This window comes from Pavona decussata, unplaced genomic scaffold, assembly GCF_977016875.1.
Source record: "Pavona decussata unplaced genomic scaffold, jaPavDecu1.1 SCAFFOLD_391, whole genome shotgun sequence".
In the NCBI taxonomy this organism is placed as follows: domain Eukaryota; kingdom Metazoa; phylum Cnidaria; class Anthozoa; order Scleractinia; family Agariciidae; genus Pavona; species Pavona decussata.
The window spans coordinates 864,209-886,331 of NW_028145763.1; the positions used below are offsets into that span (position 1 = coordinate 864,209).

The window sequence follows — 22,123 nt, forward strand, 5'->3', positions numbered from 1 at the left end:
CGCGCAACTAAAAATGAACTACAATGACAGGAATGTCGAAAAAGTAAACATGTGTATTGATGGTTTTTAGGGTTTGACAATGTTGATATTTCCGGCATGACAGCTAAAGCTGATTTGCAAGTCTTTCTTTGTTGTGCAGATGTTCGGTTGCTTTGAGGTTAACTTTAACGGCGCCGAAATTTTGAATTACCGAAATTGAGTGGTGTCGTTTGGGAGCACATGAGAAAAGATTGATTCAGATACCATTCACTGTAAAACAAACATCGGGTGCTCGTTGTTTTTGTCTTTGGAAAAAGAAACGTTCGGCATGGACACCTCTGCTGCACGGAGTACGGAGCAAAACTTCAACATGTTTTTGTCTTTTTGAAGTTTTGACTTATGCTTTGTTGTTTACCAATGCATATATAAGTGTTTGTAAAATTGTTCAACATTTCGTGCTATTTGTTGTACTTCGTCCTGCACTGATTTTGATATTGATAAGTTCTAATTGAAATGCTATTTAAAAACCAACGTGCGGTTACCGATTAAATTACCGTCATTAATTCATCTACGCAAAGTGAATCGAATTCATACCAGTTATAGAAAGGGGCATATTTTTAGGGTATAGTAACTGCTTCTTTAATCTTCCGAGCAATGGGAAAAAACAAAACAAAATGTACTCTTTAATTTTACCAAATATTTCTAACATTTAATCTTACTGTTGTAACCTTGCCAATATTAGTTGTTTTTTTTCTTTTGTAATCCCATATATAATGAGATAATGTTGTTGTTGTAATACCCTACTGAATTAGCGTGCCAATTGCTCTCCAACCTCTGGGACCTCGCGGTGAACAACGTGGGATGTGCTATACTTACCTGGGGGTCAAAAAGACACCGTATTCAAGTTAGGCGGACACCTTTAACTATTAAGCAGACAAAAATGTTCATTTTTGTGGTTAAAAAAAATCAAGGGGCAAAATAAAGGGAAAATATTTTTGTGTCCATCGAAACAGTGAGTTTCCGTACTAGTGCACAGAGCCGAGTATGAATTATCTGTGGCTACGGCCGGAAGGAGAGAAGAGCAGAACGTTATGCTTCAAGCCGCTGCTATGACTGCTGGGTTAACGTGAACTTTGATTCGAGTTTAATTACTAGTCAATAAAGATTCTTCTAAAAGATTTTTGTTTCTCAAATTTTGACTTACGTTTTTCTTTACCACAACATTTTACGGAGCGAGATGAAGACGTCGATTAAATTTTAATCAGGGATTAGCGTTAATCGGCTTTCAAACAACCTGGCCCTGAAATCTAAGTTCATACGGCACTTTCCAAAAATGCCTTCATAGGATCGAAATTGAAAATGATTGGCCCATCTCTTAGTTTGAAGCATGCACTCCCATAAACAGGTGATTTAAGAGTGCTTGCAATGCATGTAGATGGAGAGAGAGAAGTCGAAAAAATTTGGAGGTTAATACAAAAACCTGATTTGCCCCCCGCATTGTTTGCGTACTGTCGACTGATGGTACCATCTCTTTCATTAAAATCACTCCTCGCTTTATAAACTTTCATGTATGACGTGCGGAAATTTTCTCTTTTTCCATCAAACATTTCTCCTTCTATGCAGAAGATTTTTACGTGTGGTCAGCAGTCATTACAATAATTTAAGAAATAGTAACATCTACCTACACAAAGATCGATTTTTCCAGTTTATCTTGGAAAGACAAAACAGAATTCGACTCAACTAAAGCCAGTGACAAGGTGTTTCATTCTCTTATTGCCTTGGGGGAAAAGGAAAATTGGTGGTAATTTGTTGACGACTTGTGTAAATGGCGGCTTTGGCGCCCAGCTGGCAGGAGGTAGTTTAAGAGCCAGACCATTATGCATTTTATATAACATTGTAAGCCTAGTCCTGTTCTTTCCTAATTCTTATTTCTAAAGTGGCCCAGTTCAGTTCCTGTAACATTTCTGAATCAGTAATACTGGGTTAACGTGAACTTCGATTAGAGTATATTTACTAATCCGTAAGGATTCGTCCACAAGAGTTTTGTCCTCAGTTCTGCCTTTTCTCTACCATTAGATTAAAATGAGCCTTTAAAGTAATCTTTAATGAGCGAGTTGAAAGCCTCGGTTAACTTTTAATCGTGGATTGGCGTTAAATAATCGGCTTTCGAACAATACCGGGACTCGGTGTGTTGCGGCCCAATACCAAGTATTGTTTCTAATCAACTGCTTATCCCAACAGAAGTTGCCCTCCTAAATTTAAGATATATCTCAGACGATCTTACGTATCGTTTGTAAGTAGTGTCGTAGTGTTGTTGGCCCCAGGTTTCAGGCAGGAAACTGTGGGAATGCAATATTTATAATAGTCATTTGTTGAAATTTACAATATAACCAGCGTTCATAATGTTGCTACAGAATGGCTTTCCACGTCGAATAACACTCATTTATAGGACTGAGACTGTCCGTTGATAAGGCACTCTGCGTTAAGCGGAAACTACGGGATTCCCCGACGCTTGACATCCGCTGAATACAAGTTTGACTGCCAGTATCCGATCATCGTTCTCGTCCTTGTTTAGGACGCTTATACGGAGACCCAGTTGGCCTTAACGAGCTGGGATAAAAGATCTGCTATTCTGTTTAGTTTTGTATTGATATCCGAGCGGACTCTATCTGGGTTCATGCCATGTTGGCTGTTAGAAAGACTGGTGTTACCGATAGCTAAAAAATTTTAAGTTGAGTATCTCGGCCGAGTTTGACTGTCGTTCTCGATTGCAATCGTGTTGAAAAGGTGTGAAGCGTTTTAAGCACAAACCCATATGGATCCGATTAAACCACTAAAATAAATTTAAAATGAAAGAATGGCCACTGTTAAAGTTCGAAATACTTACGAAAGCAAGTTCTTGGAGTGTTTCTCAGTTCGTATGGCCCCGAAGCGTGATGAATGGTCAAGGAAGCGCGTGCTCTTCTCGTGGTATTTCACCGTGACGTACGACTGACAAAAGATAGAATTGCTTTCTGTTGTTGCTCATGAAATAAATAGATTATAAATAAATGAATAATTAAATAAACTCAGAGATCCGCTGGCTGTCGACATACAATTGACCCACCAGGTACTCTCTTATAGGCTACACAGGTAGTTATATGCGGCGTGAAAAGGTATTGGTTTGGAGTCGTTTTGCTCTGAAATAGGGTATAGACTTTAACCACGAGATGCTACACCCCTTTCCTCATTAAAATGGCGGCGCTCAATTCCGAGTTTGGAGAGGAATTTCGTATAGATCGACTGCACTTCGCATGCTCAAAAAACGGCGAGTAACTGAACTCAGTGTTTACTTTTATCGATGGATTAAAAAAGGACATCGTTTCTGGAGTGACCTACTTCTTTAATAACGAATAAATGTCAATAATTTATAAGCGGCGGAAGTTCAACGGAAACAGATCAACAGAGAAGGAAACTGAATTTCATTGTATTCGGACGTAATCGACACTCCACACCTCTTTGACTACTGCCAAAGGATACATTCTAAGGTGACATCTGGAAGTTGAATTTCGTGAAAGCCAGCAGTTCTTCGACTTTATAACTGCAATCGTTGTATAGAACTTTGTTTCGTTTATTAATAAATACGACTAACTCCCCTTAGTTATTCATGGGAGGATTTCAGGAAGAGTGAATTTACTGCATCGGTACGTACACTGTTTATACTGTGGAAAAAATAACAAATATCTAAAACTCTAAATTAAAAAGAAACAAACAAAAGCCAAGTAACGCGCCCATAAGGATCAGTGGTTCTTCCCTTTTAAAGCCGAGGAAATTAAGAAAAATCTGAATTTTGCGAAACTGAAAAAAATCGTACCTGATCCGAGATGGCAATTAGATTAAAACAATTCACCAAACTTAGCTCGTTACATGTCCACGGTAGTGCAGTGAAGTCGTGCGCTAAAAAATCCCATGATGCACTAAGAGCTTCAGTTTGAACCAGATCAGGCCCCAGTTGTTCATAGGGTGGATAATTTTATCCACTGGAAAGCTCGCTATCCGGCAGATAAAATGTGTGCAATATTTTCCCGATAGTCCTATAATTTGTGAATAGAGTAGAAGCATATATCAAATTTAAGAATGAGATTGTGTGGAAAACTTTCCAAAAGCATTGGTTGTAGTACATTTGCTCCGCTGGATAGCGACTTATCCAGTGGATAAAGTTATCCACTCTTTGAACAACTTGGGCCAGGATTATAAGAATTGAGTGAGACCACAAAAATTCAAAGGATCTACTCTGAATCGAATGCGACTGTCAAATGGAATAAGCGACAGAGGTAGATAAACCATAGATTAGAACAAAACAAGTGGCTTTATTGAACACAACAGCCTTAAACGATACAGCGAAATGATTGGCTTCTATTCTGTGTCTTGTTGAAAAGCGAATAAACAAAAACAATTCAGGCTAAATACTTAAGGCCTCCAACGCATTAATTAATTGACATTTCCGTCTTACTTTGCTAAAAGACGGCTTTAACGTAAGCTCTATTTCTGCACACCTAGCCTGTTCCTTGGAAAGCAAGGAATATTCATACTAACTGAATCAGCTAGCCATTTTTTTTACATAGGATCACTGTAAAGTGTATAATCAGTTATATAAAAGAACAAAGTAGGTAAACGTGTAAGACCATAATTCCAGATATCATCACATAGTTCGTTATATGACTTTATATTTGTTGCTTTTACACGTATAATTAAAAAACCTCTTGTAATCGATCGTATCTCGCTAGTGACCTAGATTTCCTTGTTAAGAGGATGCATGGTCATTTGTAAGAGATACAACTACAACAACTGTTTGATAACCTTCAAGATCAATAAACATTTAAGCCCTATTTTATGGGAGGCGTTCTGACTAATACAATTTAAGATACGGTGAAAAATCATATGTCAACTAAATAAAGGTTGATATATCATGTATTTGGTAAGTCTACCTTTCTCAGCTTAAAAAATTGTAGCTTAACTAGACGAATTAACTAAATTAAAACAATGTTTTCTTGTTTTTAACACAACAATAAGCAAACGAGGAAGTTTTTGTCAGTAATATCGAAACAACGTAAACATCTTCATATTTCTTTTCGGAAAAGTAGTGAATGCTAGTAAATGAGGAAAACCTTGCTCCTCTTTAGCGCTTTTGAGCCTGAAAGCAAACAATAAAAATAAAAACTAAGTAAAGAAGAAAGTATAGGCGCCAGTATAGTGGTCAGGGAAGCTTATGTGTACACACAGAGCCTTGTGTCCAGACCAACAGGTTCTGAACGGGTACCACAAGTTTAACACTACATCGACCTGGCTAATTAATTTTGGTTGTCTACGACCGGGACAGGGCGGCTTCTGGTAGCTATAACTCCGAGAACATAAAGCTGTCACAGTGAAACTTAAAACACATACAATATGTTCAAAATTGTTTTCTTTGAGGTTTACGTGATGACCTGATGATGTCACACAAGAAGTTGCCTTTATCGCCAAATTAAGATTTTTAGGCTCAACTGGGCCCAGTTGGCCAACGCTATCGGTGCTGACGTCATGCATTACGAGATTCTCCAACCTCGTTCCGGGAACGAGGTTGGGAATTATTTTGAGAATTTTGAAAGTCTTCAGTTGGATAAGAAGCGAGCTAAAATTAGGGACACTCCTCGTCTTGTTCTTTGAAGGTGCGTCTTGAACAAGCGAGACCTATTTTCTTTTACTGAAACGACATAAATGTCTGCTGGGGGTAGTGGTTATGAAAAATGAATACTTTATTTGTCATCAACTTGAGTCGATTCGCAAATTGGTGGTGGTGAATAGGTTAACCACACCAGAATCAAACAATAATATTTAATTCTACATTGAGCAAATTAGTCAAACGAAAATTGTCAGTGGAAAGACAGAACCATTACGGGAAGTCAGGAACTAGGATTATTTATAATTACCTCTGCTGACTCATCGTAGTTAACTGTGTACTCATATAGCGCCTGCAGAAAAGACGGAAAAAATCGGTTAAGCGCGCTTATATTTATATTGGTATTTCAATCCATTTGTTCAAAATCTTGTTACGAAGGTATTCTTATATGTACACCAAAAATTAAAAAGCAAAGCGGAAAAGATAGCAAGTGCAACTTATAAGACTACCTGTCTGTCTGTCTGCCTGCCTGTCTGTCTTATAGGATTGCAACTTATAAGTCTCTAAGTTGTACGGTTTTGTTATTAAAGGTTGAACCGAGCTTGCGCAATTAACTCCCAGTCAAGGAAAAGTTTACTCGGTAAGAACAGTTCACCCCCTTTCCCTCCCAATCTCTGGGTCTTGAGCACATACGCAGCTTTTGATGGTGAAGCAATGTTTCTGATTTGCGTCCCGGAAACGATAAGTTTCATGAATGTGCCCAGCGCTACGGTTCATTGTTTTCATAGGACTTAAGCTAGTGCAAAAGAGAAAGACAAGGAATTAATTATTTTACACACATAAGTCGAGATGGACAAGCATAGTTTTGTATCAAACGTGGTAAGCGGTAGTCAACAACATGATTTCTTTATGACAAATTTTCATTCAAATTGCCGAAAAAAAAAAAAAAACTTTTCGACTGTGACCAAGACTCAAGTTAATATCTGCGCACAGTTTGTAAGTTAAACATACCTGGTAAATAAAGTGATAATGCTCCAAGGAACAAACGATGCCATGTCGGTCATTTCTGAGATTTTTGGACAACTCAAACACATCAACAACTGATGTCTTACTCTCCTCATGACTCTTGATGCCGATATCCACAGCGATGTACACTCCGGTGAAACCCAGACCATCGCTAAAAGGGAAATAAGCATATGATAGGCGTAAAGAAAAACAAATTTTAGCTATTTCTTCCTAGCCTGCGAGAGCAGACGCCTTTTATTTGATCCGACTGTTAACACACCTGCCGCGAAAAGAACCACTTAACAACAAAACAACAAGTTTGATGTCACAGAAATCGTAAAAAAAAAAAAAAAAAAAAAAAACGGAAAAGGCGTTTGGTGTAGCAGGCGACGGTTTAGGCTCAATAACCAGCCGCTGTCACGGGAAACGAGCCTGCGCTCCTCGGAAGGGAAGTCCCGGACCCAACGGAGCGGCGGAAATCAAGCTTTAAAGCACATCATGTATAAGTGTGTTAAGAAGCATGGAGTTATACGTTAAGAGTTCTCTTTCCTACTTAAGTATTACCTACCTGCAGTGTACAATGGTGGGAGCCTTGGTCTCGCCATATTTTTTCCTCGCTTCCCTCGTGGCCGTCACAAAACCGACAAACAATGCAACGTTTGGCATGGCGCGGCTCTTCCATGAAGTAAATCGAAAATGCGAGATTTCGCGCGAGGACGAGGGCTTCTGTAATGCACAACAGTACACAATGACAACAGCGTATTTAGTCATCGCTAGTTTGTTACAAAGGCCCAATTAAATGGTTTCAACATTTGATCAACATTTATTCAACAAAAGTTGAACGGATGTTGGTCAAATGTTGGATGAACGGAGTGTTCAAATGGCTTCAACGCCAATCAACATTTTTAAGGACAAAGTAAATGTTGAAGCGATGTTGAATGAAAGTTTAAACCAATTTAATTTGATTCAACACACTTTCAACAAGCTTTCAACATTTTTTGCACTTTCAACAATGTTGAACGACCTATTCAAACGTCCCGACATTCGGTTCAACAACTTGAGTGTTGAACGAATGTTGAAGCAAATGTTGAAACCGTTTAAACGGACCATAAGGCCACACCTGTGAAAGGTTAAAAATATCTAGTGGTTAGCCATGGAAAATGTTTATTTTTTAACTGCCAACTATGACTAATGAGACTCCTAGGAGTTATTACCTTGCTATTTTTTTATCTCAAGTAATCCAGTCTTCCGCCTGCCAGTTGAAAAACATTTTGCAAAAAGTCTCTTCTCAATGAAGTTTTTAAATTGTTCAACATTGTTACAATGTACCTTGCTGTCCGCTATGCTCAGAGTGGTCCATACGTAGTCAGCTTTCTTCGAGATTTGTCTGATTGTGACTTCGATGCCTCCAAAGCTCTTTGTGCTTCCTTCTCCTCTCGGCAGATAATCCATAAATTCAGTCTAATAAAATTAAGCAGAACATTTTACATGTATAATAAAAAAAGAAATTCCCTTTGCAAAGAGACAGTAACTAGGAAATGAATTATTGAAATCCCGGCACTCAGTGAATCTTTCTTAACTGGGATGAGTGGGTCCTCTGGTTTCTGAGTAACAATCTCAACTTCGATCAACCCCTAACTATTCAAAACGATATGAATTAATAACTTTCTTCCTACTAGCATTCCGAAGCCACTATTTACAAAATACAAAACAGATAATCTTGTCTGGTGGGGAGCAGAGATGGCGCAGTTGTGAGAACACACGCCTCCCACCAATAATGTGGCCCGGGTGCGATTCCCGGATTCGGCGTCATATGTGGGTCGGAGTTTGTTGTTGGTTCTCGTCCTTGCTCCGAGAGGTTTTTCTCCGGGTACTCCGGTTTTCCCCTCTTCTCAAAAACCAACACTTCTAAATTTCAATTCGATCTGAAAAGTGTCACCAATTAATGCTCTACGCTAAATACATTGACACTGAAAGTGAAAGTGATTTTTATTTATTTATTTATTAATTTATTTTTTTTATTATTATTAAAAATAAAATCTCACCGGTTTCTCTTTTTCTTCCTCGTTCACCATGACAACCAGACGAGACTCTTGTTCCCAGACCATTCGCCACAAATCTTCTGCGGTATCGTGCAATGGATGCTGGGTAGCGATGTAACGCCGCTGACCTTTGTGATCCTATCAAATAAAGGCAACATATGATGAACATATCGATTTGTATTGCATACAGATAGCTACAAACCAACTCAAGTAGTTAAAGAAGAAAGTTAGAATCATTTTACTCTGATCCAGTTGGCGTTGATGTAATCTGGGTTTGACGATAGTTTCACTCGGGTCTTGGGAGCTGAAATCAAACAAATTATTAAAAATTAAGGATGGTGCCTACTATCGTTACTACACATTCGTTCTGCGCATCTCGTGATACTCGGGTTTCCTATGGGTGGTGCCTACTAATAGAAGGATATTTTTGCGCAGTTTAAAACTATGAGGAGAAAGCAGAACTTAGCAAGTGCTCTTAGTACCCGAAAAAAAAAATGGGGGTAACCATGCATTTTTCAGAGATAATAAAGCCTAAACTTGTAAGAAAACGCCATACATTGCTTTGTCTTTTACGCTTTTAGAATAACTGTTGCTTAATTATCTCTAAAATAATGCATGGTTACCTCCAATTTCCTTTCTGGATTTCCATAGCCCTTACTAAGATCTGCTTTTCCCGCATAGTCATTAACCGCGCAAAAATGCTTCGGTATTAGTACGCACCGTAACTGTAGATTTGATCATGAAAAATCCAATGCCTTGCACAGTGAGTTTAATAAACACAATCATGATCGTTACACTAAGTCACTTAAAGACCCAGGGGAGGATTACTCCCCTATATAAACTATATAGGTATGTGCGCCGACAAAGGACTGTGGGTTTTGACTGAAATAACAAGGCTGATACTACTCAACACGACAGCGACATGATAGAAACCAAACCGAGAATCAAAAATGTAACCGTGGACAGCTGTTTCGAGCTGGTTGGATCTTGTCAGCACGGTTTAGCAGCAATAAATAGAAAGTTCAACCAACGCGAGGTCAGTTGTTTACCAAATGCACGTGGTGATGACTCCGGATGGGCCGAAATTCAGATGTTTTCCAACGTCATAGCGCGTGACCACGAAAAATGAAAAAAGAATGTTAGCCGCTTTGGTCTGAAAATGGATCTAGATTTTAAGCACTTTGGTCTGAAAGTCTGAAAAAAGGGTTTGGATGGATTCCAGAAACCAAGTCCGGAAAATGGGTACCGGAAAATGACATTTTTTTTCCCAAAATGGGGTCAGGGTTTGGACAACCGAGCCACACACCCCAACTAAACATTCCGGAGTACCCTCTCCTCCCCACCGATTAAGATGGCACTACAGACGACACGAGACAAGTAGAGAGCGAATATCGAGCCAAACACAAAGACGAGTAAGCCAGGCAGGGATTGATGCTCAGACTCAAATGCAAGCTAGTAACCACGTCACGACAATTATGATTCCCTTAGAAACACCTAGGCCTCGCTTATGCGCGGTGTTTATTTTGACTTACCAACTTAACACCAACTAAACTCTCTACAGCTGTCTATAGATCTTTCATGCGAAGACGCTGCTATTACATTTGTGGCACGACTCCCCTTCAGGAGCGCACGTAGGACACCAAATTCAGAGCCAGTTCCGCACTGTGCCTCCATTTGGTCTTCACCGTGGGACTATATACACAATGATACAATAAAGAAAAATTCACCTGGGAGTACATCCGGTGATCTGTTTTTACTTTGTGTGTTTGTAGGATACTTTACTTCCTCCTCAGGCCCGTCTTTGCTAAGGTTCTAAGGGCGAAAGCAACAAAGGTGTCCACAAGGTGTGCAAAATGAATTCTCACATGCATTAATTTTGGCGAATTAAATAAATAAGTCTTTCTGATGAAGAGTAAAGGGACCATGTCAGCTGGAGCACATGCGCAATAGAGTCCGGTTGAGATTAATTTGTATACGACTATTCGCAGGATTTTTGCTTTTTTGTCATTGAAAAAGCTTTCAAAAACATCGCAACGAACACTTTCTGTAATTACTAAAGAACGTTTTTAAATAAAAAAAAATCAGCTAATTTTCCGAAGATGAACGCAATTCAAAGAGACTCAGTTAGGCCAACGATTTCAAACTGCCTCTCAACAACGCGCTTGTGCCTGGGGAAAAATAGCCCCTTTAAGTCATCAGTAACAAATATAGTTTTGTTAGCGAAACCTTTAATTTACTTTCGTCCGTTCAATAACGATGTAAGCATGAAAGGTATTCAGCCCAATTTTCAAGTTCTTCCGGCCTAAGCCTGTGCGGAGTCGGTACGACAACAAATTAAACGCAGAGAATAAAGAGTTATAACGTTAAGACAAACTGCCCTACTCATAAACATGGACCTTGAAAGTTCTGCTGTTGGACAATTTTCCTCTACCTAAAACATTTTTCAAACCTTAAATTCCGCTTCTTTCTTCTTTTCGTTCCTGTTTCTGAGCGCCAGAGCTACAATGCCCACGGTGCCCGTCTTGTGAGTCAGCGGTACGTCCCCGTCATCAAAGATGGAGGGTGTAGATGAACGTCTTCTGCCACGGTCCTTTAGGTCAGCTTCAATGTGTTTCAAGGCAACGGGACTGGGTGGCTTAGAACTGTTTCTTTGTCCCTGGGTGCAAAATTTAGAATAGGATTCCAATTCGTGCAGACACATGCTGTGAGGTTCCGGGATTGACGAAAAATAAACGTGTGCGACCAAACCAAAAATATAAAAGTACAATTTACGACGACATGACCTGAAAGCAATACCGTGGAGCGGTAAAGACAGGGGTGGGAAGAAAATCATAAGCTCAGGCAAACCTAGAAATTTGCCTTGTTGCGAGATGGATGGAACAGATGCCTTGTAATCCAGGTATATATGGTACAAATCAACTCAAGATCTGACAAACCTAGCCGATGGCGAGTGGTGTATTGTGCATTACAGTCGAACCTCTTTATTACGGACAGGAATAAGTGTCCGTATTATAGAGGTGTCAGTTTTAGAGAGGTAGGCTTTATATGGATTTCGGTCTCTCGAGGACCAAGTGAACTGTCCGTAATAGAGAGGTGTCCGTATTATAGAGGTGTCCGTATTATAGAGGTGTCCGTAAGGAGAGGTTCGACTGTATTAAAATAATCATTGGATAATGCAATTCTAGAGTTTTGATTGTCTTAACGGGCATGTTATATCTGCCATTAATTATACCATGCCCGAGAAATAGCAATCATTAAATTGCATGTTTTGTGATTGTTCTAACAAGGCGAAGTCAGCAGGATCTAGTAATGTTTCGTGATTGCTTTTAATAAAACAATTATTCCACTGGCGCCTTGTTGGCTATCTATCATCTCATATCGAACCCACGCTCTTGGAATAATTGTCAAATAGCCCTAAAAGAATATAAGTTGCATCCGTTAAAAATTTCGAGGTCTTGGAGACTACAAAATACAAAGGCTCAGCTATCCATGAGTCCGATCCACAAACACCTCTAGTTTCCCTAATATGAGCCAGCCAACAGCATTTTACTTTTGTAAGCATATTGCTAAGTGAGACTCCCATCTTGTGGCACATACCTCTCCTCCGATACTTTCCGATCCTCTCCGAGAGCCTCCGGAACCAGACGAAGCAGTGTCGGAGGCTTGTCCGCCCATATTTGTGTTTCTTTGGTCATCTATGTTCTCGATATCTGGGGCGGGACTCGTGACAATGAGAGGAGCTAAACCTCCAGTGGGCTTGTTTGAATTGTGATCTCCGTCATCTTGTACTGGACCTTGCTCATAAGCTCCGTTTTCATACGATACAACTCTTTCCTTTCCATCTTCGTCACTTTGTTTATCCTTTAGTCGCAAAAGTTAACAACATATATTTAGCGCTTTAGAACAACTATAACCAAATGAAGGATTACATCAGTTAACTTTAACAAGAAGAAAACATTAAATTTTTGTATCAACGTAAACCTAGGAAAGATGTTTCGTTTTGACTAAAAACATTTGACTTATCAATAGACCACTGGAGCCACAAATGACGGTAGCTGGCAGATGCCCCTGACATAAAAGGAAAAATGAACCTTACCGTCCTTAAAACCATCAAAATGGTTTTATTCTACCTTGAAAAATTCAGTGTTGTCTGACATCATTCTCTTGAAGTTTCCTTCAATATTATTACCATACGAAAAAATCGGGTAGATCAAAGGGGTCTCTGCTGGAAGGGTAAGGGTGTACTCGTGTAAAGGCGAAATATGTTTAGCCCTAGTTTTTAGTGCGGTTGTGATATCAAGCCGCTTCGAAGCAATTTTCTCGTGACGTTAAGGCCATTAGAATTTTGACTTCAGCTGATAGGGCTATTTTTCAGCGTAATTTCTAAATAATTTGACTTTGATTTTATTTTGTGTCCTTCTTTGTTTATTTGGTTGTCGTGCGTACGGTAAGTAGAAAATCTCATAACTGACAAGAAATCCCTAAATTTTCACCTGTGATAAGTTGCTAAAATAAATGGTTCGTTTCTATTTTTCTCCTATTCTAATTAAAAGAACAAAAAGCGGACAGTTTTATTCCCTCTGTCAGCTAGGCGCAAACCAATTAAAAAGCCGAAACGAAAACGAAATGGAAATATTTAGAATAAAATGTCTTTTTTCTTTAATTTCATTTTAAGGTAAAACAACAACAGTTCGGCACCCTCTTTATTTTACCCAAGGGTTTATGATTTGTTAATAAAACAAAGCTCTACTAATCTTTACCTGATCTCGTTTGTCTTCTTTAACCCCATCATCCCCATCTGTGTCATCTTTCCTCTTCGGCCTTTTTCCTTTCTTCTGTTTTTCCGCCTTTAATCCATCAGTACCATTCACATCCACGTGTACCACGTGCAGTTTCTGGGAATCTTCGCCTTTTCGTCGTCTTCTACGATTTGCCCCGCAACAGAATAGCTGAAAACAGGGTAATAGATTTTATTTGATCATTGAGCCCAGAAACAGCCAACCAGGTAAATACGTCAGTCAGTCAGCCATTCAGCAAGCTGGCCAGTCAGCAAGCAAGCCAGTCAGCCAGCCAGTTATCCAGCTAGCCAGTCATCCAGCCAAAGCGCCATTCAGTCGGTCAGTCAGTCAGCCAGCCAGCATGTCAGTTAGCTAGCCAGCCAACCAGTCAGCCAGTCAGCCAGCCAATTCCACCAATCTGACATGCAGTCATTCGGTCGGTCAGCAAATCAGCGAGACGATCGATCGATCATTCATTCAGTCAGTCAGTCAGTCAGTCAGTCAGTTAGTCACTCACTCACTCAGCCAGCCAGCAAGCCAGCCATCTAAACAAGTGACAGATCTGGCTGCAGGCCAGTCAGTCAGTTAGTCAGTCAGTCAGTCAGTCAGTCAGTCAGTCAGTCAGTCAGTCAGTCAGACAGACAGATAGACAGACAGACAGACAGACAGACAGAAAAACAGATAGACAGTCAGTCAGGCAATCGCCCAGCCGTTGAGTCATTCAAACACTGATTATCGCATTTTTCTTTTAGTGGCTTATCTTGACGCATTTGGAACATTTGTTGCCAACGAGTCACCCTCGCGAGGACGCGAGGGTGACGAGGCGGCAGCATTATAAAGCCGACGCGCGAGTTAGTTTTGGTACAGGCAGAAAAAATCTCGAATGAAAATGTAAGCATAAGGTAAGGATAAGGTAATGTAAGAGTGACATCATCGGTGATTGTTTCCGAGCTAGCCAATGGCATCGCGGTATTTTTTATCTAAACCAATCACATCAGGAGTATCACGATCGGTGATTCTTCTTACACACGCGCGAACTTAAATTTTGTAAACAATATGGCGGCCGAAGTGGCGAATTTAGTTGTCTTCGAGTATAGCAGTGTTTATTCGTCTTATTGTAGAAGGATGGTGTATAAAAATAGCAAAGATCTTTTTAAGCGCTAGGAAACTTTGCAGAAGTTTTCACGTTTAGGAGCAATCGAATTTTCCTTCGCACCATCTTATTTTTCGATCCTGCGCAACAGTGTGGAATAGCAGATTTGCTGCTCCGTTGGTGGACGGCGAAAGTTCCGACGGCTCTGTCAATCGAGGAGGTAAGAGAATTCAAATCTTAACTGTTTGTAGTGTGTTTTGTTTTCTGAAGAGGGAGCAATTTTCTTAAAGTAACCTTTCGGTCTTTAATCATGATAATATTCAAATTGCAAGCTAGAACGGACAATAGTAGGTCAGTGTCGTTATGTGAATTCATGTGGTCGGTAACATAATATGCACAACAAAGATATCATTCCAAACTGATACAGTGCGGACCAAAACTAATCCCTAATTATAGGGATCTACAAAATATTTTAGATTTCATTGTTTTCTGGTCAAATTGAGTGGATTTTTTTGTTGATTTTTAGGTTCCGTTTGAGGGAGATGCACATTGGAGCTGTTTGAATGTAGGAGAAATATTTCAAGTCAATTGCAACTTAGCTTTGTGCCATTCTTCTATTTTCTTTTAAATACCATACTTGCGGCTCATTAATTCAATAAATTGGATTTGAAAAGCTCATATTTATTGTAAAATTCTGTTATTCCCAGGTTGATAGCTAATCGTGTACACATTAAAGTTGTTTATTTTGGTTTTTGTATAAACTCAAACAGGTAATGCAAGGGCCGCAGATGTTTCACCTCTAATCTACCTCGCAAGTTTAGATCTTATAGACATTCTAAACAACAAAGAATAGCATGACAGTTTTGCAATGCTTTATTAAACAATGATTCAGTTTGAAAATGTTTTGTAGTCTGGTTACTTCTTAATTTTCATTCGCAAAGCAACTGTGACAGTTTTTACTCGTTGGCACTCTACCGGCAGGTATTACTAGCAAGGTATTTTTTTAACAATGAATGAAGACATTTACATTTACATTTAGCCAGCTAGTGAGTCAGTCGGTCAGCCATCTTTTCAGCTGACCAGAGAGTCTAACCGACTACGCCTCTGTAAACGACGCAAGTCGATCATTGAAGCATTTATTTGTCCTCTCGTTCTCTCGTTTTTTGGTTAGTTTGCTAAGTTTTTGGTTCGTTTATCTATTTTTACAGTCCGTGAGTCAGTAAAGCTGAAGATAAACCATACAAATTAAATTCTACTCACACAACAACAGGCCAAAGTCATCAAAAGGAGGCCAACAGCGCCTGCAACTGCGATCAGAATAATAGCCATTGTTGACAGCTTGCCAGAGTCGAACAAGGTCTTGTGGTCAGAAGAGTCTTCACCGGACAAATCGACATGGATGACCTGTTAATGTGTGGAGAAGGCACATAACTACAGAATGTTCTTTTAAATTTACAATGGGATACTTTCTTGTCAGTGCAGATTGACCTAGCCAGCAGAGTCACTGATTATTATGCTATTTAACTTGGTCCATTTTATCCTCTGGGTTTTCTGGTAGTGTCATTTCAAAATTTCGTATTAAAAGACAAGCATTTTTTTTTTTTAACTTTGTGGGATGTGATAAATCTGAAGTAAATAAAAGGAACTTGCCGAAGAAGTAGTAAGTAGTGGTAATAGTTTCAATTTTCTCGACAATGTACCGAAAACCAAGCCGTAGAGGTCATGAGTCGAACTACAGCAAGTGAGGATATTTTAACTTTACCATCAACAGTGAATAGTTGACCCGGCTGAATTGACTTAAAACGAAACGCTTTTGTATGATTGGAAATCTGATCATCACTGTTAAAATCCTTTTTACCTTTATCGCCCAACACTAATTTGTAGAAAACAAATACATACCTTTCCCTCGAAATCTGGTCCAAGCTCTTTCGTATTTCCATTTTCCAAGAACATTTTCAGCACATTGTAAGCCTTCAACGTGAGACGCTTGTGTAACTCGTTGGAGCTTGACTTGGACACGTAAAACCATACGTCTGCCTTCTCATCCTTTTGACTTGGGTCGGCACAGTTCTTCTTCACGTTGATAAAAATTATCCTGTCAGGGGAAACCTTGGATTCATCTTTGTCGTACAGATTCCATGCTACTTTTTGCTTCAGGCTGTGCTCCAATTTCGAACAAAACTCTCCCCATGTGATGCCCAACTTTACTTTTACGTAAAGGCTGGGATTTGGTTCTATGGGAGGGGTCCCAGAGGATGTGGGTTCCTTCGTTGGCTTGGTGCTGGTAACACTAGTTGTCGGTTTTGGCTTCGTACCACAAATTAAATGAGAATAATGTTTAGCTGAGGGTGAAGTTGGTGTAAGACCAACGATTTTCACGCCCCAATCCCAAATGCCTTTATTTAGCTTACACTTGTTTATGTACAAGCGATTAAAAAATTGACTGAAAGTGTCGGGTGCATCTGGTGTGAGGAACACCAAAATCATTGCTTGCACAAAACGCTCCTCTGGGTATATATGGCCCTTAACACATTTCAAGCTTTGTAATTTGGCTTCAATAAACGTTTTGAAGCTTCTTATCGGATCGATATAAGTTAAGACAGCCTTCCTCGGGTCTTGATTTTGTCCAATATTGCTCTCGTTATTGCAGGACACATTAAGACGGAAATGAACCTCGAACACTTTTTGAGTAACTGTGTTAGGGTTGATGTAAGCTTTGAACGATTTCTTTACAGCTGTGGTATTGCCAACTTTTCCAGCCTTGTTTATTCTTTCTTTAAGTGGTTTCAGTGCTTCATTCGGCTGCTCTGGGGCGGCGGTTTTCATCCCAACTTTGACGATGACTGTGGTTTTATCATCCTTCAGCAGTACCTCAACATACCTTAAGTAGTTCGTTCTTCCAAGCAGCAGTTTGATAGCTTCGTTTAGATCCTCGATGGTTTTGCTTTTGTCTTGAGAAGGCGATGTAAGATTAAAAGAAACAGAAAACAGCTTCTCGCCAGGAGTGTAGGCCTGCCACTCTGGAATTAAAGAAAAGTTTCCCAGTCGACCAGTTTCAACGTCCTCTTTCAGATTTTTGAGCTCCTTACCGGGATTTTCTGAGGTGGGATTCTTGGTCTGCACTCGAATTGTTACTATGGTAACATTTTGCGTATCCGAGCAAGAAACCTTTTCCATTGTTGCCTTTCCGTTGTTTGGTAACACATCTTGGATTGCACTTGTCAAGTTCTGGCTTTGTGTGAAGCCTTTTAGCGGTTGTGAATCGTTGCATTTGGCTTTTACCTTCAGCACAACGTCAAACAAAGTTCCAGAAAACAGTGTTTTTGAAACAGGAAGACTGCCGATCGTTCCATTTGTCATTTGCTCCTGAAGTATTTCTCTTACTTGCAATTCAGGTCTGTTCGTTTTGATATTTAAGAAAGCGAGCACACTACCGGGTCTGAACTCTATAACTTGAACACTGGTGTTTAAATTATTTGCTCGTAGGACATTCTCAACGGCTCGTGTTATCGTATTCTTCAAGTCTATGTAGCCAGGAGTCGTTTTGTTTAGTAATTCCATTTTCCATGATATGTTTCTGAATTCAATAATTACTTGGAAAGAGGTGTTATTAGTTGGTGGCTCAGTAGGAATCACAGTTGTAGGTATAGCAACAGACGTGGTGGGAGTTGGTGCTATTGTTGTCATGGAAATCGATGAAGGAGTTGAAGTTGAGGTGAGGTCTGCAAGAATGGACATTTCTAGCTTAATATTTGGTCAAAACAACTAGGAGAATGGAATAATCAGACACCTATAATCTGAAGGAGGTTATAATTTCGCCATCACGAGAGAGAGAGAGAGAATCGTGAACAGTCGTACATGCAAATGAGCAGCGAATGAAAAAATGTTTCAGTTTCAAAATTTGACGCCCTAATAAATGTTGATAGACATAAGCTGCCAAAAATAACGTGGACCAAAACCTTTTCAACAACGTCGAACGGTTTCAAAGACGCAATACCATTAATGTGTGACGTCATTGGTAACAAATAATAGGATTGCGCAGGAGGATTGCGTCAAGAAACAAGCCTTGGCAAGTTGGAAATTTAAAGGCAGTTTTACCTTACACCATTAATATCGAAATTGTAACATACATCTAATATCTAATATTTTCGTCATGATTACCACTATATGACTAGTTTTTTAATTTGGTGCCAAACAGACTCAATGTATTGAAACATGCAGTCAGAGCAAAATGTTTCATTACAAACAACTAAAGTAAGGCAAAAGAATTCTCGGTTTTAACAACACTCGAAAACTTTGCAATTTCAGTGGAAGAGAGACTGCGGTCTTCTAATCCTAACCTCGATCATATCGTGCGGCAGTTTCCATAAAAAATTGCTCGTAATTATGTCAGTTTAAACTTAAGTTCTGTGCTACCGAAGAGTTGAAGTGCAATTTTCTTGTGACAAAAACTCGATTTATCATGGTTACTGAACTTATGTAACAATGCATGTAGCCCCTTTCATAACGAAATACTGAAAATATTTCTGCAGCTATTAAACGTGTTACTACCTCTGCTCACCTAAAAACGTGCAACCTGTTATTTGTTTTGTTTTTATTTTCAATCAGGCAGTTTTTGTTTACAATGTTAATGGGAAACTTTATTGTTAAGAAACTTATCTTTACTCAAAGGAGCACGGAAAGATGAAACATGAAAGCAAAAGAAAATTGTAGGTTGGATAAGGAAGGCAGAACATGGTGCAACGAGATGTGTTAGTCGTTTCACTTACCTTGGGCGTTAACCAAAAAGACCAATACTGCGACTACTACCATCTCCAAAATAGGGGCTGCATAACTCCGTCGTCTTGTACCCCGAGACATTGTTTTATGGGAAAAACGAAGAGAACCTGCAGTAAAAAATAAGAAATCTAAAGAAAAAGAGAGCGACATGCTGAAGTTAAGAAGCTTGACATTGGAACGAAACACCTATTTTAGCGTTTTTGAATTCCAGAATCTCTTTCAAAATTAAAGGCTTCCATCTGATTTAATTTGACTTCGCATAGATTACCGAAACACGATTTTAATTACCGAAAGACTCAAGTTTACTTTGAGAAAACATTTACGGCCAGCAAAAACTAGCCATAGCTCCAACAAAAACATTTTAATCACTTACCTCGCGATGCCTCTTCAAAAGTGCCTCGTTCAACTTTTCGAAGGTTACTCTTTCCTCACAGAAGTTAACACCAACGAAGCTGAAGTACCTACGTTTTTTTAACATCTAGCTTTAGTTTACTTTGCTTTAATAAAGACAATTGACTGCATAATTAATGAACATTGCTTTGATTACACAAGACAGCAAAGGTATTGTGCTGAGATAGTTAATCAGCGTGAAAGTATTTACAAACCAGAACCTTCCTATCTCTAAATTTGTCAAACTTAAACTTCGGAGAGGTAGTGTCATGGGCAAGATTCCTGCGTTCTTATTGGACAAAAATCTATTGAACTGACATTAAAATACCTTGTTGCTGTCGATGAAATCAAGTGAATTTTTAACAAAACGTTTAAAAAGAAGATATACGACAAGTTGTTACCAATTTTATCAACAGTTTGATCTAACACACAAGGAAAGACTGGTTGTAACTAAAAACGTCGGTCCACGTTTTTCAAGCTGGTGTTCCATCTTGGTCATCCGTAGCCAAAAACGTAATGAATAATTTCCGTGCACTGCTACAGTCATTCCAAGAAAATCTGGTTATTATTTTTCGGCTACCATTGACGAAAGAGTCCAATTGTTACTAAAAATAAACAACACTGTCCATTTGCCAGCGCAGACAATGGAAACAATTTTCCTCGAACGCAAGGCAATGCAAACCCGACCTGACCTTTGTATGCTATAAATGCGTCATTATATAACACAATGTTGTAAAAAAAACAAGAGGTTAATAGATTTTCAAGTGGGACATTTCCTTAGCAACCAAGCACATTTTCGAGCTGTTTTGATAGGGTTTGATAGGGTCCTTCTGTTATGAGCTGGCAGCGTGGTTACGGTCTATCATTGCTAACTGACGGAAGTCAGAGCCCGGCTTTGCAGAACCAAATTTCCCTAAATTTTACACTTTTCACCGTACAAATAAGTTAAATTGAGATGTAGAATATGCAAGTACGTAGCCCTTTCCATTATTGCAACTTTTTGCAAAACGTTTTCCTTTTTTGTAAATCAGGAAAGAGCTAAAACAGAAAGCAGAAAGAATGAGCCCGTAGCGGGCAACCACTCCAGAAAAATTTGTGCTGGTTTGTAAGGGCGCACAGTTCTGAAATCCTTTGTCAAATGTTACACCAAATGAATTGCTATTTCTTCAAGGAAAAATGGTGCCAGCGTGAATGTTTAAAATGGAATTTAAGTACTCGTACGTTCTCAAGTAACCCATCAATGCAACAAAGAAATGTTTATTTAAAGTCATATCCGGCACTTATTTTTACAAATATGTCCTTGATAAATGGACTACCAACTAAATTACGTTATCATGCAAAAAAGAGACAATCAACTGAACAAAAAGAAAGGGAGCCTTCAGTGAAACAAAATTTTTAACATACTGTAAGGTTGATAGCTTTCCCTTTTCAAGTCTGCCTTGCTTATTCCCTCTCCACCTCATTTTACATAAAGTGAGAACAATGAAACACCGTATGATTCGAGGTTTGCTGTTTTCACTCATTACTCGGGCCTTGAGGCCACGAGTTCAGTTCTCGGTCGCGTTTTTTTCAAGTATTATTGTTAATTTTTCTTGCGTCGCGATTGTCCAAGAGATAACACACAAGAGCTTGTATATGACCAAATGACGTGTCACATACAAGACTGCTGATGCAAGACAAATTAAACGACTAAAGATAAGACTTAGGCATTCATGAAAAGAAGTATCTCGGAAATTCTTAATGATTACTTTAAATCATTTCTGTCCAAACCTGTCATTTCTGTCCAGCCCTGTAAATATCCGGACTTGGACACTGATGACGGAATACGCTTGCAAAAGTTTGCGTTTTAATACAATGCAAGTGATCACCACAAGATTTGGTAGAAAGCGTGGATCACGTTGCACTTGAATGTGGCCTTCACGACGTAGCCTGTGGAGGGCCCCGAACTCCCTAATTTTTTCTTGCTTCCCTCGCTCCCCCTCCCTTTCCCAGATGTCACTGAATCAAAATGGCGTCGGCTGTGAAGCGCTCGCGAACGGTTGCCCTTAGCGTAGAGAGGGTTCTGGAGTCGTTAGAACAAAAAGGTGATGGCAATGATGGCATGTCGAGTAGCGAAGAAAGCGATCTATATCGTCAGCTGCAAGATACAGACGACATATACCGATCAAGGTATAAACTGTCCTGCGTGACTCTGTTATTACGTAAGCACACAATGCGTTTCACCTTCAGACCATTTTACTCTCTAGTTCTGGCCATTCAATCTACAACAGTTAGAGAACTTATTCCCCTAGAATTTATCAACTTTAACAGAAACGGCATTTGCTTACCTAGAGAGGCATTTTCGATTTCCCAGGCGAAGACTCTTAAACTTTATGCGATGAACACGAACAGACGCGAAGAAACTTAATCTGTTTATATG

General features: G+C 39.4%; 1 protein-coding gene across 2 annotated transcripts; it reads right to left on the reverse strand.

Moving 5' to 3' along the window:
• Window positions 1–4,304: 4,304 nt before the first annotated feature.
• On the reverse strand, window positions 4,305–19,973 carry LOC146451255 (uncharacterized). 2 transcript variants are annotated; one of them, XM_085099234.1, is made up of 15 exons: window positions 19,688–19,973; window positions 19,305–19,442; window positions 16,435–18,257; window positions 15,796–15,939; window positions 13,425–13,613; window positions 12,262–12,525; window positions 11,114–11,320; window positions 10,392–10,476; window positions 8,907–8,968; window positions 8,668–8,802; window positions 7,952–8,083; window positions 7,191–7,348; window positions 6,629–6,794; window positions 5,928–5,969; window positions 4,305–5,152 (listed from the first exon to the last, which is right to left on the reverse strand). In XM_085099234.1, exons 2-15 carry the CDS (start codon window positions 19,393–19,395, stop codon window positions 5,138–5,140), a joined length of 3,513 nt encoding a protein of 1,170 aa, XP_084955360.1. In that variant the 5' UTR covers window positions 19,396–19,442; window positions 19,688–19,973; the 3' UTR covers window positions 4,305–5,137. The 2 variants fall into 2 exon arrangements, with proteins under 2 accessions (XP_084955360.1, XP_084955359.1); XM_085099233.1 differs by having other exon boundaries at window positions 19,305–19,421; window positions 19,688–19,972.
• Between the last annotated feature and the right edge of the window lie 2,150 nt (window positions 19,974–22,123).